The sequence below is a fragment of the Larimichthys crocea genome, chromosome XI (genome assembly GCF_000972845.2).
Source record: "Larimichthys crocea isolate SSNF chromosome XI, L_crocea_2.0, whole genome shotgun sequence".
NCBI lineage: Eukaryota > Metazoa > Chordata > Actinopteri > Sciaenidae > Larimichthys > Larimichthys crocea.
Window position 1 is genome coordinate 6953970 of NC_040021.1, and position 13978 is coordinate 6967947.

A 13978-nucleotide genomic window follows, 5' to 3' on the forward strand; every position below is an offset into this window, starting at 1 on the left:
GAGGGCCAGAGGCCAGTTATTAAACACACAATACTAACATTCATCAGATGAAATGATTACAGAACTGTTGCTGTGGCGGAATAATACGATTTCAAAGTCATAGTCTTCTATTTTCGTCTTTTCCTGCTAGACTTGTGATCAACAACCTCGCATACGGCAACTGCCAAATGGCAAATTAAACACAGTGGTCTTATGTGTCAAAAAGAACTCATCTGTCCATTTTTTATTGACGTTCCTGTTTTTATTGGCAACCTTTCGACATTTGCCCTCCTCACTCATCTTTGCCAAGAGGCAAATCCAGTTGCAGGAGCCCCACACAGGTCAGGGTATGTGTGAACTATTCGCAGAAATGAAGTGACACCTGCACAGATTGCTGATAGGCTAATATGAAACCTCCTTAGTAAAAATTAAAATGGCTGGCGGGCCACTTGGCACCCGATCGGGCCCTAAGTTGAGTAACACTGCTTTACAGTGTTGGTTTGGTTTATTGACTGTCAGGAAGACCTTGACTTATTTCCATTGTTGTCTCTGCTGATAACACAGTCTAGATTAAGATTAATACTAGAAGACAGCAACTTAAAAAAACACAGCATTGTTTTTGTTTTTTCATTTGACACCCATGTAGAAATCTATTTGTCCTATCTGGTCATATTTTTCACTAATACAGAACTTTGTTTAAAAAGCTGCTGCACATTTGGAATTAGTAGTTGTTCATCTTTGTGTGTACATGAAGTGCTTGTGCTTTTATTTTATGGAAATGACAAATATACATGATCCATAAATAAATGTATTTTTGCTTGCTCCTCATATGCTTACACATAGAGCTTCTTAACAGTAGTGGAGCCTTTGCAGGGGTTCCCCATTCACAAAGCCTGTCTGCCTTTACAGAGGGCGGAGAGAGGGAGAGAGAGAGAGGGAGGGAGGGAGAGGGACAGAGAGAGAGAGAGATGAGACGTTCCTTCTTCACTTGGCTGCATTCGGTTTACCGACACCGGAGAAGCGACCATGCTGTGGAAACTAGTTGAGAATGTCAAGTATGAAGATATTTATGAGGTAACGTTACCGTCCGTCTGTTCGCGTCTTGAAGAAATAGATTTATTAGACATGCTTATGGAGGATAATGAAGTGTTAAGATAAGTGTTGTTAAGACAAGTGAGGTGGTTTTAAGCAGGAGGCTTTAGGCCTGTTAATGTGTGATGTAGTGACTGTGAATATGAAGTGGAGGACATTTCACTACATGAGACAGATTTGGCTCACTTGCGTTCAGACATTTAAAAAAATATATGTTTTTCTATTATTTAATGCAGTTTGTGGCTATAATGGAGGTGCGTTCAGGTGCATTTTGGAGTATGAGGTAAAACAGAAAAGAATATTTGACACTGGATGAAGATGATGATGAATTTCACCTTTTCTTGAATTTTCACCTGAGATATACTTAAAATATGGCACTGCGCTTTTTGGGCAAATTCTATCTAAAAACTTTTTGAATAATTATATTTAAAAATATTTAAATATCTTTTAATAATAGACCAAATTTGCTGTAAAACATATATATTCAAAACAGTCAAATTTAGGTTTTATATTGGGGCAAAAATAAAAAAGAAACTTGGACAAACGCCGGATGAGAGGAGGCTGATGGTGTGTGTGATGTATGTAAATCATTTGGCCTCGTTCCCAGAACGATAATTTTTATACATATTGTTTTTAAACGAGCAAAGGGAAGTGGAGAAATACCGCCGCGCGCGGGGGAGCAAAGATGCTCCGGCTCGCGCTGAATGGGCTCGAGCAACAAAGCACACGCGAAGAAAAAAAAGAAAAAGGGGGCAGCTCGCGAGGCCCCTCGGATCAGCCCGGTGGGATGCTCTTGTCTCGTGCCCGCACATGGCTTTTCTCCCACGGCGCGAGGGAGGAGGGGAGGCTATAATGTTGTTAAACAAGTCATCCAAGAGGGCAGAAGAAGGGGCCCGGTGTAGTCTGCAATATAAAGTTTAATCGCTTCTTTTGACTCGTGACACTATTCACACGAGCCCCCTCCCTGAGCCCTGCAGTGTGCCGTTTTTTCAGTATAAGGGGCAGCTGCAACACAACACGAGACACCTTTTATTCTGTGTGTGATGTTGGCAGGCTGAAGTTTAGATAAAACGTCCGAGAGGAAATTTTAAGAGAGATTTCATGCGTAAATTGTGCGTAAAGGTGAAGTGGATTTTAATGTGGAGTGTATGTGACAGGATCAGACTTGACCCTGGTGGTATTAGTGCCCAGCAAGGTTTACAGCAACCCCAGCTTTCACCAGCTCGACTTATGTTGGTTTTAAGAGCGTCAAAGTCTGTTTGCGCACAGATGATTGCGCAAAAGTGTCTCCAAATGCAAGAAAGAGTGGTTCTCCTGCGTCAGATTTTGCTCATAAAAAGCCCAAAGTGCGCTTTTTGTGTGTGTGTCTGTGTGTGATGGGGGATTCCTCACGGTTCTGGTCACCCTGTTCACTTTTCCCCTGCAAAGAGAGAGACTCCCTCTTTCTATCTCCTGCTGTTCGCGCGTCGTTTCGGGCTCTCCACGGAATTTAAACGTCACTCACGGTTGCGCGAGCAGGCTTCACGCTCGATGTGTCGCCAGTCCCCTGCCTGGCGCGCATTAATATTCCTGTAAGTCTCAGTCATGAATAACAATTACACCGTATACCGGGGGTAGAGGCGGGCGCTCGGTGCTCACACACTCAGAGCGGCGGCAGCTCCGGGCGGAGGAAGGTTCTGCGTGGAGCTTTGAGACGAGGGCCAAACCTGAAGATACAAGTTGCTTTTTAACTGGAATGAGTTTGGAGATCTCGACCCAAGACGGTCTTTATTAACGTGCTGTTTTTACCGTGAGCTCGCTCGTGACACCAACAGAGGGTTTACAGATGTTAGTTCATCCTTACTCCACTGCGGTGAGTTTCCTTCCCTCATGTTGTGTTTGAGTATCTGTAGATATTGCTCGGAGGTTTTGAGACATTTGAAACGAGTCTGTAACATTCCTCCTCCAGGCTTTTATCTGCTTTTTCTTCATAGTTAGGTAGGCTACTGTGGCTACATCACCAGGGGCCGTATACTCTAATAAAAGCATCCTGATCCAAAGGCCTCCATGTGCTTTCTTTTCTTATAATGTGCTTCTAATTCTGCAAGGAGTTGATTTTTTTCTGTTCTTCTCTGCACCCCCTTTGAAGGACCGGCATGACGGTGTCTCGAGCCACAGCTCGCGCCTGTCCCAGCTGGGCTCTGTATCGCACGCGGGACCCTACTCCAGCGCGCCGCCGCTGTCTCATGCGCCCTCGTCGGACTTCCAGCCTCCGTACTTTCCGCCGCCGTACCAGCCGCTCGCTCACTACCAGAGCCAGGACCCGTACTCCCACGTCAGCGACCCGTACTCTCTGAACTCCCTGCACCAGAGCCAGCAGGGCGCATGGGGGGCGCGGCAGCGGCAAGACGTCGCCGGAGATCGGATGGACAGCTCCTCTCTGCTAGCACAGCCTCGGGCCTCGCTGCCACAGCTGTCCGGGTTGGACCCACGGCGGGACTACGGTGGTGTGCGGCGGCCTGATGTGCTGCTGCATTCGGCTCATCCGGGACTGGAGCCCGGTATGGGCGACGGATTGCTCCACGGGCTGCACGGTATGGAGGATATTCAGGTGAGTCACAGATCAGAGCTGAGACTGACGGAGGTTAAAGTGAGTTTAGCACATGCTCTGATTTTAATTATGACGAGTTTTGTGTTTTTGTTTGTTTTATTATTATCATCATATGTTCTTTAAAAAGATTAGGGCTAAAACTGCCGCAAACAAATCAGGACGCACCGAGGTCTGTTGGCCAAAATCAGGAATATACGCTACAACTGCAATTTTACTACATTTTATAATATATTATCACAATAACAGATGTAAAATCATTTCACTGTATGCATGATATAATATTGTCATTTACAGTAAAGCCACCTTTAAGAACTTTTAACGTTTGCATGATAAAAAAATAAAGGTTTGGATAGCAGCTATGAAAACACCACAACTTAATTCAAAGCAATACATAAATCAGATTAATAGCTAATTGTTGACGGTGGTCTTCGTCATCTCTCCGCATGTTTGCGGTGCCTTTAGAGTTTGAGGTCAGTGAACTCAGAGGAGCTCCCTCAAGGCTGGACTCTCACAGCAGCTGTAGCCTAAAACACAAATAATGACCCACAGCTTTAAAAAAGAAAAAAAAAAAAGAAAGAAAAAAAGAAAGTGTCTGCAGAGACATGAGAGCTCCTCTATGATGAGAAGATGCTGATGTGTGGAAGAAGTGCATGATACTGACACAATGATGAAGACATATTTAAAGCAGAAAAGTCTAAAGATGCTGCAATATTTCATTTTTTATTATCTTTTATAGAGAAAAAATATATATCTTTTGTGTGTGTGTGTTTTTTTATTTTGTATATTTTCTAATTAAATTCTAAATATGTTATTCTTATTATTATTCTTATTATTCTTATTGTTGTTATTATTATTATTATCATATTTTTATTGTCATTGAATTTGAAGGCTTTGATTTTGTTTCACAGGATAATACAGATTTTGTTTTATGATCATTGTTAATGTAAAGGTTCAGAATATTACAAAGACAGACCTGGTGGTGAAATTAACTTCACAGTGAGCTGTGTAGGATTTCATCTTCCCCTCGTTTCCCCCTCAGGGCACAGCCGTCACGAATTGTTTGCCATTTAACCTCCACAATAGATTCTAATTTCTGGCTCTCCGTATTTGTGTCATGCATTTATTAACTCCATCTAAATTTGTTTTGTGCAAATTCTTTGTTATCTTTCTTTTTTTTTATACGAGCGTGCAGTCAAACATCAGGTCTAGAGAAAATCCATCCCACAGAGGCTTTACATGTGTGCGTCATGATTCTCATCATGGATTACAAACCAGATTTGTTTGCTCTGTGGAAACAAACAACTTAAAAACGTCTCATTAGGATTTATTGTGTGTGTGTGTGTGTGTGTGTGTGTGTGTGTGTGTGTGTGTGTGTGTGTGTGTGTTGTAAAGTGAGACATTACAGTATGGATTCATCTTCTATAAAGCAGAATATGATCATTTTGTGTTTATCTTGACAGACCATTGAAGACACCAACGGAACCAGCATCCTGGATCAATCAGTAATTAAGAAAGGTGAAAACACACACAGACACGCACACAGGCGCACACACACACACACACACACCTCTGTGTGTGCTCTGAGTAATGTTGTCAACAGTCAGCCCAACAATAAGACTGATTACAAATATAAAACAAAGCTCTATGATTATTATTAGGCTGGTAAAAGGTAAATAAGCAGAGGTGCCACCTTATCTTAGCTCCCTGTGTCGTTATACAAATTATACTCTCAGGTGTGTTATGAATTATGATGACTTATGGCTGTAAAATTCTCATAAAAAGGTACATGTGGGGACCTAAACTGGACCAGACGCTACATATCTCCATGTTTTACTAAAGGTCTCAATCCACGAGCCCGCAGGCAGTTCATCTTGTTTTTCTGGGGGGTGTGTGCCCACAATGAGGAGTTTAAACCCGGGTTAACGATCCCGGTATATTGACTGGCAGGCAGTGTGTCGCCTGACAGGGCTTGCCACGCCGCCGCCTCTGATGATGTGCGGTGATTTAGTTACGGGATGTTGAGTGACTGAGCTCCCCGCGGGGCATTTAAGCCGCTGATGTAATAAATGGCACCGCTCATGGAGATCTCGTGAGCTCGTTTAGAGCTAATCTGCGGTATTATCCCCCGTGGAGCCATCAAAAAAAAAAAAAAAAAAAAAAAAAAAAAACCGGCACTGGCCTCCTTTTACGCACACACGCACGAGGGCATGACTGCTTCTTTTTAAACGCCATTAGCGCGAGCATTAACGCGCGGGGAGGAACGAGCATCCAAGTGCGCGCTGGTGGGAGTTAAACCGGCCGTGGAGAGAAGACGGGGAGGTGGTTAATGCGATTTGAGAGCGCGAGCCAATCAACAATCGATAATATTGTAATGAGAATGTCGCGCGACATTAAATAACAGCAAATGCCCGGCGCGTGGGCTCTTCATTAGGCCAGGACCGCCTTCTGAGCGCGCGTGCGCCCTCACTTACACACACACACACACACACACACACACACACACACACAGGGCAAAGTTTGACAAGAAGAGAGATTTCAAGATTTCAAACTTGTTATGTAACTGTAACACTCACACCGCCTCTAACCTTCCTCTTTCAGTGCCCATGCCACACAAGAACATGGGCTCTCTCATGCTCGGCAAGGACGGCCTGATCGGTGGGGTGACCGTGAACATAAACGAGGTGTTTTGTTCGGTACCGGGACGCCTGTCGCTGCTCAGCTCCACCTCCAAGTACAAAGTGACCGTAGGGGAGGTGCAGAGGAGACTGTCCCCGCCCGAGTGCCTCAACGCCTCCTTGTTGGGGGGCGTGTTGAGAAGGTACTACTGCAGCCTGAGAGCATGTTGACGCTGGAGTAACTGTGTGGATGTTTGAAATATGCAGGGACATGTTTTAATTAAATCCCTGAGCTGGATGAAAAAGGCCAGATTGTACTTAAAATGAACAAAATCTCTGGAGACAAACTGGAAGCTGATGACTATGTCTAATAAAGTTTCCAAACTTTGAAGAGAATATTGCTCATTTATTACTATAAAGCTCTATGAGAGGGTTTTTTTTAATATTAGAAAGTATTTCTGAATATGTGTGCTTCTTTTAAAAAATGCATTTTTTTTTTTGTTTCTTCAGAGCAAAATCCAAAAACGGTGGGAAGTGTCTGAGAGAAAAGCTGGAGAAGATTGGACTCAATTTACCAGCTGGAAGACGCAAAGCTGCCAACGTCACATTACTAACATCTCTTGTAGAAGGTGACTGGTTCACTGTTTTAACTCCATAAATACAGAACATGCATATATAAATATACTTTCTATTGTATAGAACAAGCATTTGGTTTGACTCTCAAGATTCTAGATGTCCAAAGTGAAGCCAGTCATACAGACTCCAAAGAAACGACGCAAGGCCAAAATATAGGACTGTGAAAGGTCGTGACCTTACAAGTGTGACACATCAAAATGGGTCTATATTCATAAAATGGCTGCAAGAAAATAAATATTGAATATTGAGTGAGAGGATAGAGGAGAGTGGGAGTTATTAAATTAGATTTTAAAAATGCATTCATTGATTAAAGGCTGCAGTTTGGGCCCATCAGGTTTTACGTCATATATGCCTTGTTTTTTTAATACATACAATATTCAATATACAATATTATCCTGCAAACATGTAATATTTGAGAATATATATTTACATTTTTAAAATGTAGTTAAAATATTTTCAAACTGGGTAATGTTTTCATAAAGTCATAAAGCTCATAAAATTACAATTAGACTTTTTTTTTTTTTACACTTTCATTTTTAAACAGCCTGATTGTCAGTTCACGCTCTAAATTTGTGTTAAAATTAATGTTATGTCAACCCTTGCCTGCAAATAGCGTCATAAAATAGCAATTAATTTTAATTTTTCTTATACAATAATCGTTAAATTCGGGTGATTCGAATTTATTGTTAATTTTCACAATAAAGCTGAAAATTTCTAATCAATTTCTAACGCGTTCGCTGAGAACAGGACTGCACAGCATGCACAGCATGCACAGCATGCACAGCAGTGCGTAAAAGGACAGATATATAAAATATGTATATCCTTATTTGATACATATGCATTATAAATATGTGAGTGTGCATGATCTAAGAATCTCTGCAATGGTGAGGTGACTGAAATTCGCCAAATATTCATGACTGAGTCAAATATTTACATGGCAGCTTATTGTTTGTCTATATCATATTAACACCGACCTGTACCTCCTCTTCGCCCCTCCCTCCCCCCATCCCTCCAGGTGAAGCGGTCCACCTGGCCCGGGATTTCGGTTACATCTGCGAGACGGAGTTTCCCACCAAAGCCGTGAGCGAGTACCTCAACCGGCAGCACGCGGATCCAAACGAGCTGCACACGCGGAAAAACATGCTGCTGGCGACAAAGTGAGTTTGATGGACCGATTGATTAGATTCTGTCTCCTATAGTAGTTTTTATAGAGTGTCATAGAATATATATAATACGTGTCTGCAGTGTAGCATATAGGGAGATAATCTGTGACTGGGTGTTGTTGGTTCGTAGAAAATAAGAGGAAAGAGGAAAGATCACAACTCTGAGGTATGTAAGGCTGCCATTTGGGAAGATTTTGGTTGCTGTTGATTTGAATTACATAACTCTTACATGCAGGGTGAAAAATGGGGCCATTCTTCTTTCTGCAGGAAAGTACATTTCTGAAATTAGGAGTGAAATTAAACTCATTTTCCCGAGGCCCTCCATGGCCCCCTCTTTAAGACCCCCTTGAGGGTGCAGACCTCTCCTCTATCCTCTGTGCTTTAACTCAATATATCATAGCACAATCCATTTTTGCCACATGGCACTGACATTTGTAAAAAAAAAAAAAAAAGAAAGTGAGATTTTTCTTAATGAAAAGGCATCAAGCTCGATATGGATCTAACCTGTAATGAAATGGCTTATTGAAAGAAAGGAAAAAAAAATTGCCACACTGAAAAATTAGGGCATTTAAATTCAATTCAACCGTTTTAAGAAAAGAGCCGCAATTGGCAAGGGATTCATTTTCACCCTTTGATTGTCATATAAATCACTTTTTTCTTTTTTTAAAGATGTGAGAAGCATGCAACGTGATCTCATCTCTCTGTATGCAGCTGCTGCATCCTCACACGCGGTCCATTTCACAGAATAACCTTTAGCTCGAGTACAGATGAACCTTATTTGACGCTGGACACTTTAATGTGCAGCTCACAGACATTATAAAATGGGAGCTCTGCGGTTGCTGGAGTGTGTTTGACCTCTGCTTCTGGTCTTAAAGGCGATCAAGGTACTTATATTAATCCATTTTCATGGCCGTTAAGCTGTAGAATCGAATGAAAGCAGAGCAACACAGATTTTTTAAAACAAACAAGGGTGGATTTATACATTTGGATTTTTACCTATTTTTTATAAAGGTGTAGAAAAATCCTCCTGCTAATAATGACCAGTCCTATTCTATGTCCATTTATTCCCCTGAATGTGGGTTTTCTAGACGAAAAGGATGCTGCAAGCAGAGCTTTAAACCATCTAACAAAGATCCCTTCAGGAAGCTTGTATTTTTAGCTTGCATAAATAGTTCTGTCTGCTGGTCTGCACTGCATAAACCATCTGCCTGTGAGTGTGTGTGTGTGAGTGTGTGTGTGTGTGGTGTGTGTATGCCAATGTACTCAGTATGTACGCCGTGTTTCGGTGGTGGATGTTTGATGCTCAGATTCAAACCTGTTCCAATACTGTGTTGTCGGTGCTGCCTGTTAGAAATTCATTATTTAGCAGTGAAGTGTTTCAAGTCGTCAGAAAACAACAGCGAGAGCCTTGAGTGTAGCCCGGGGTGGCGGCTTCTCCTCTCTACTCCCCTAACCCCAGCTGGGCTCGGCCTGCACAGCCTGTCACTCATTTGCTGGAGCTCTGCCCTTAGGCCGCTCTGTCTGTGTGTGTGTGTCTGTGTGTGTGTGTGTGTGTGTGTGTGTGTGTGTAAGTACAAATCTGAGACGGGGAGAAAAAGAGAGCGAGAGGGGCTCTTGAATATAAAATGTGGGCCTAAAACCTAGAGCATGATTTGAAAACTATAAGGTGAAGACATGATTTTCTTTTACTGGTGCATTTTTCACATTAAATCTATAACGAAGAGCAAAGATCCATTTGATGACCTTGTCTCAATTTATACTAATTAACAGTTAAAATGTGCTCTTAATATAAAGGTTGCAAACTCATAAAACTTTCTTGCTCTGCTTTGTATTTCTGTGCATTCTGTTGTAAAAGTCGCCTCTTGAAGATGATAAATAAACGGTGAGACGTCAGTAGGCATTTAAAAGTTGAGAGGGTGTCCCGTCATCGAATGCATCAACGATAGAAAGAGCATTGTTTTACATTTTAAAGCAACTTTAGAAAAAGTAGCCTGTCTGCCAGAACATAATCCATAATCCATTTTTAAGAGAATGAAATAGTCACTCTCTGCAGGTAAAGGTGTACTGTAGCAGCCGGTTGCATCAATTTCACGCTTTGTAACACAAGCCGAATGAAACAAAAGTAAAAAAGAGAAAGGCTGAAAGAAAGTATGCAACACTTAACAAATAAAAACCTTAAAGGGGTTAAAAGTATCAGGGGGGAATTTTTCTTTTGGGATAGATTACGTCATACAGGATGATACAGGAAAGGTAGGCAACCTGATGTATTTAACAGAAACTCCTCTTCTGTAATGACTCATAAGCTAAAATATAGATAAATAAAATAACTGCAGGATGATAGAGTCAAAAACATTCCTGTTCTCTTGTGAATATCCCGATTTGGCACACAGCATTTAGAGTGTTTAGTTTAAGAATAATCCCAGCTGAGAGGAGGCCGTTTGCAGACTTCTTTAGAGAATGAATCCTGGTTTAAACATCTGATGCACCGAAGCTTTTGCTTTGGTTTCCCCCCTCCCATTGGATGGGTGGGTGGGGTCAGGCTGCCTTCAGGAGCTGCTGAACCATTTGCAAGATCAAGATCTGATGGTGTTTTATGGTTTTTCTGGAATCAGATTTTTACATGTGCAGTGGTACATTCAGAAAGAAGTGCATGAGTTTAGTCAAGCGGGATTTGGGAGATAACTGATGGCTAACACTCATTTCTTATCCTCACTCTGTAACACTGCTCACACCACAATCGTTTCTGAGAGACTGAAACGCAGCTTCAAGTGAATGTGTTTCTTTTTCCTCAGTGCAGTTAAAGCACCATAAAACTGTAAGGTTGTAAAATGTTTCTTTGCCCTCGAAGGTCTTTTATTGTGTTTAGTTTCAGGTAACTAATTCTGCAAATTGGGTGCATTTCAGAGCTTTTGGACAGAGTCAATAGTAGTACTAACTTGACATTGGTTACTTATTCTGCAATGTAGTCATTTCCATGTTGACTACAGACAACTTAATGAGATGTTTTTCCTGCATTCACAGTGTACAAGAGAGGGGGCAGTTGTGGAATGATTGGCTTTCAGAGGTTTTCACAATTTTCTACCAGGCCTTTAGAGGGAAACTGCTAAAGTGTTCACTATCAGCTGTGATATTACAGTTTTAGGGAACTCCTAACACGACGTCTTGTTGTGTCTTTCTCCCTGCAGACAGCTGTGTAAGGAGTTCACAGACCTGCTGGCCCAGGACAGGACTCCCCTGGGCAACTCAAGGCCCAGCCCCATCCTGGAGCCCGGCATCCAGAGCTGCCTCTCCCACTTCTCCTTCATCACACACGGCTTCGGCTCGCCTGCCATCTGCGCCGCTCTCACCACCCTCCAGAACTACCTCACCGAGGCTCTCAAAGGACTCGACAAGATGTTTCTCAACAACCCACCCAACAACCGGCACGGGGACGGGGGCAGCAAGGGTGGCGACAAAGAGGAGAAGCAGCGGAAATGAAGCACGGGAAGAAGGAGGGAGCGATGACTGAGAGCTGAACGGGAGGCAGACACACAGACAGAGGCGTTACACCGTTACTTCTAGCTTTACACCACTGCCACTGACCTGCCGCACACAGGGCTGAGGTGGAGGAGGAGGAGGAGGAGGAGGAAGGCTTGGTAGAGAGAAAAAGGCGGAGGAAGACACCCGTGGGCCAGTGTCAGAGAGCACAGAGGGATTTTTCATCTGTGTTACGTTCTTTTCATTCCCCTGAGGACATGGTGGTTACTGTGTTACATCCATTTCGCTCCCCCTGCCTGCATCCTGTGAGACTGAGACGCTGTGAGCAGCCAACAAGCAACATTGTATGTGTGTGTGTGTGTGTGTGTGCGTGAGAGTGTGCGTGCTTGTGTTTGTCCTCACACAGAAACGCATTGTGGGTATGAAGATGATGGGTGATGAGCATTATATCTGTGAAACAGGTTCGTCTGGTTAACATAAGTGTGAGGAGGGAGGGTATTAATTTATGTGTGTAAATATTTATTTATATTAATTTAAATGGATGGTTGTGTAAATAGGTGCACCAGCTATTTTGGAGTAGGCCTATTTATCTGTGATTCCACCTTTGTGAGTCGGCGGGTGGGGAGGGCAGGACTCATCCAGTGTTTTTTTTTGTTCTTATAGAGCTGTTGTCATGGTGCTGATGATGGGTAGACATGCTTCTAATTGTCCAGTGATTTCATTTCTATCACATTGATAATAAACCATGTGTTTTATTATGCGAGGTGTGCAGCCTGCGCCTTTTCTCCAGGGAAATTCTCCACACTAAGAGCTGTGGGGGTCACAGTTAATTTCAGTTCAATCCATTCAAAATGTAAAACATGATATTTATTTATTTATTTATTTCATGAAATATTAATTCACCTCTAAGTGAAATAGTTTACATTTGTTGGAGTCAAAAAAAAAAAAAGCAACTTTCTGAATGCGTGAAATTGGAGCTGGATTGACCCCAAACACTAATCCTGTTATTCACTGTGATATTCAGTGTGACGGGTCAAATTCGCAGGCCGGGCATCTTTGCTAGTCATTCTGATTTAAGTGAAATGAGTTAACGAGATAGCGTCTGTTCATCACAACATAAATGTCTGATCAAAAGAAAAAAAAGCATTAAAATCTAATTAGTGGTCCAACAACACTGTAGAAAACCATTTAATTTAATTTCATTTTTCATTTTAACATATTAATTATTCGCTGCAGCAGACAGTACATTTCTGATTTGGAGACACAGAACAATAACATATAGTATTTCAGACAGATAGGTGCAGTTGAAGTAGCTGGTAAGGCCTTGACCTTCAGCTTCCCGCAGGGAAAACACGTGGAAGCTGTTGGAAATCGTGATTTTAAAAGGCACAGTCATTGTCTCCAATGACCCAACCAGAACTGAGTCACACACACACGTGTAAGGAACTGATTAATACATGGATCTGACTCATATCTGATGCTGTTAAGGCTTGTTTACCTTAGTAATATAACAAGAATATCCAGCTTTCAAGTCAAAGTTGCAGTGGTGTAGTATCCACTTCTAATCACTCATGTGTTATGCAAGCTGAATATTTATTCTTAGGTTGGCAAAGGCGTGACATAGTTGCCCAATTTCCACGAGAGGATAAGGAATAAAATGTACTTCACTTAAAAATGCAAAATTATGTATTTGTCTCACCGTATACACTGGGGACAGTATTTATGACCTCTTCTGTATATTAACTATGCTAATTTCATAATGATCCCTGAAGTTTTGGTGACCTAAATATACAAGAGTACAGTCTTAAATGTCTCACTCGTTTATAACAAAGGATGTTTATCCTTTACTGAAAGAAAGAAAGAAAGAAAGAAAGAAAGAAAGAAAGAAAGAAAGAAAGAAAGAAAGAAAGAAAGAAAGAAAGAAAGAAAGAAAGAAAGAAAGAAAGAAAATTATACACACTTACACCACTGATTATGTGGTTTAAAGAAAATGCTAAATGCTCCTTTAAAATGGGCCTATGTTTTGTTATTACTGGCATTAAAAGATATCATGTGTATATCGATATATAATTAAGATATACTGCAATTATCAAATAGCCTAAATGACATTTATAGTCCCAGATTAAAAGTTCTAATAACATAAATAATACTAAGTAAGTCAACTTTATTTACAAAGCAACTCTAAAAACCAAAGCTGCTGGTGCAAGGTGCTGTACAATAAAACAGGAAATAACATTATGAAAACAATAAAAGAGGAAGTTAAAAAAATAGGAAATAACAAAAATAAAAAATAACAATGATATTTAAAATCTTACTATGGAAGCATTAAACTGACAGTGGTCTGGGGTCTATATATTGCCTCTGAGAACACACACACACACACACACACACACACACCCTGATGGATACAGTCTTATTCCGTGGAG

General features: G+C 41.6%; 1 protein-coding gene across 2 annotated transcripts; it reads left to right on the forward strand.

Moving 5' to 3' along the window:
- Window positions 1–957: 957 nt before the first annotated feature.
- On the forward strand, window positions 958–12312 carry tfap2b (transcription factor AP-2 beta). 2 transcript variants are annotated; one of them, XM_019266441.2, is made up of 7 exons: window positions 958–1053; window positions 3200–3661; window positions 5122–5176; window positions 6260–6479; window positions 6787–6905; window positions 7928–8069; window positions 11261–12312. In XM_019266441.2, exons 1-7 carry the CDS (start codon window positions 1006–1008, stop codon window positions 11550–11552), a joined length of 1338 nt encoding a protein of 445 aa, XP_019121986.1. In that variant the 5' UTR covers window positions 958–1005; the 3' UTR covers window positions 11553–12312. The 2 variants fall into 2 exon arrangements, with proteins under 2 accessions (XP_019121986.1, XP_019121987.1); XM_019266442.2 differs by lacking the exon at window positions 958–1053 and adding an exon at window positions 2197–2923.
- The last annotated feature ends 1666 nt before the right edge of the window (window positions 12313–13978 follow it).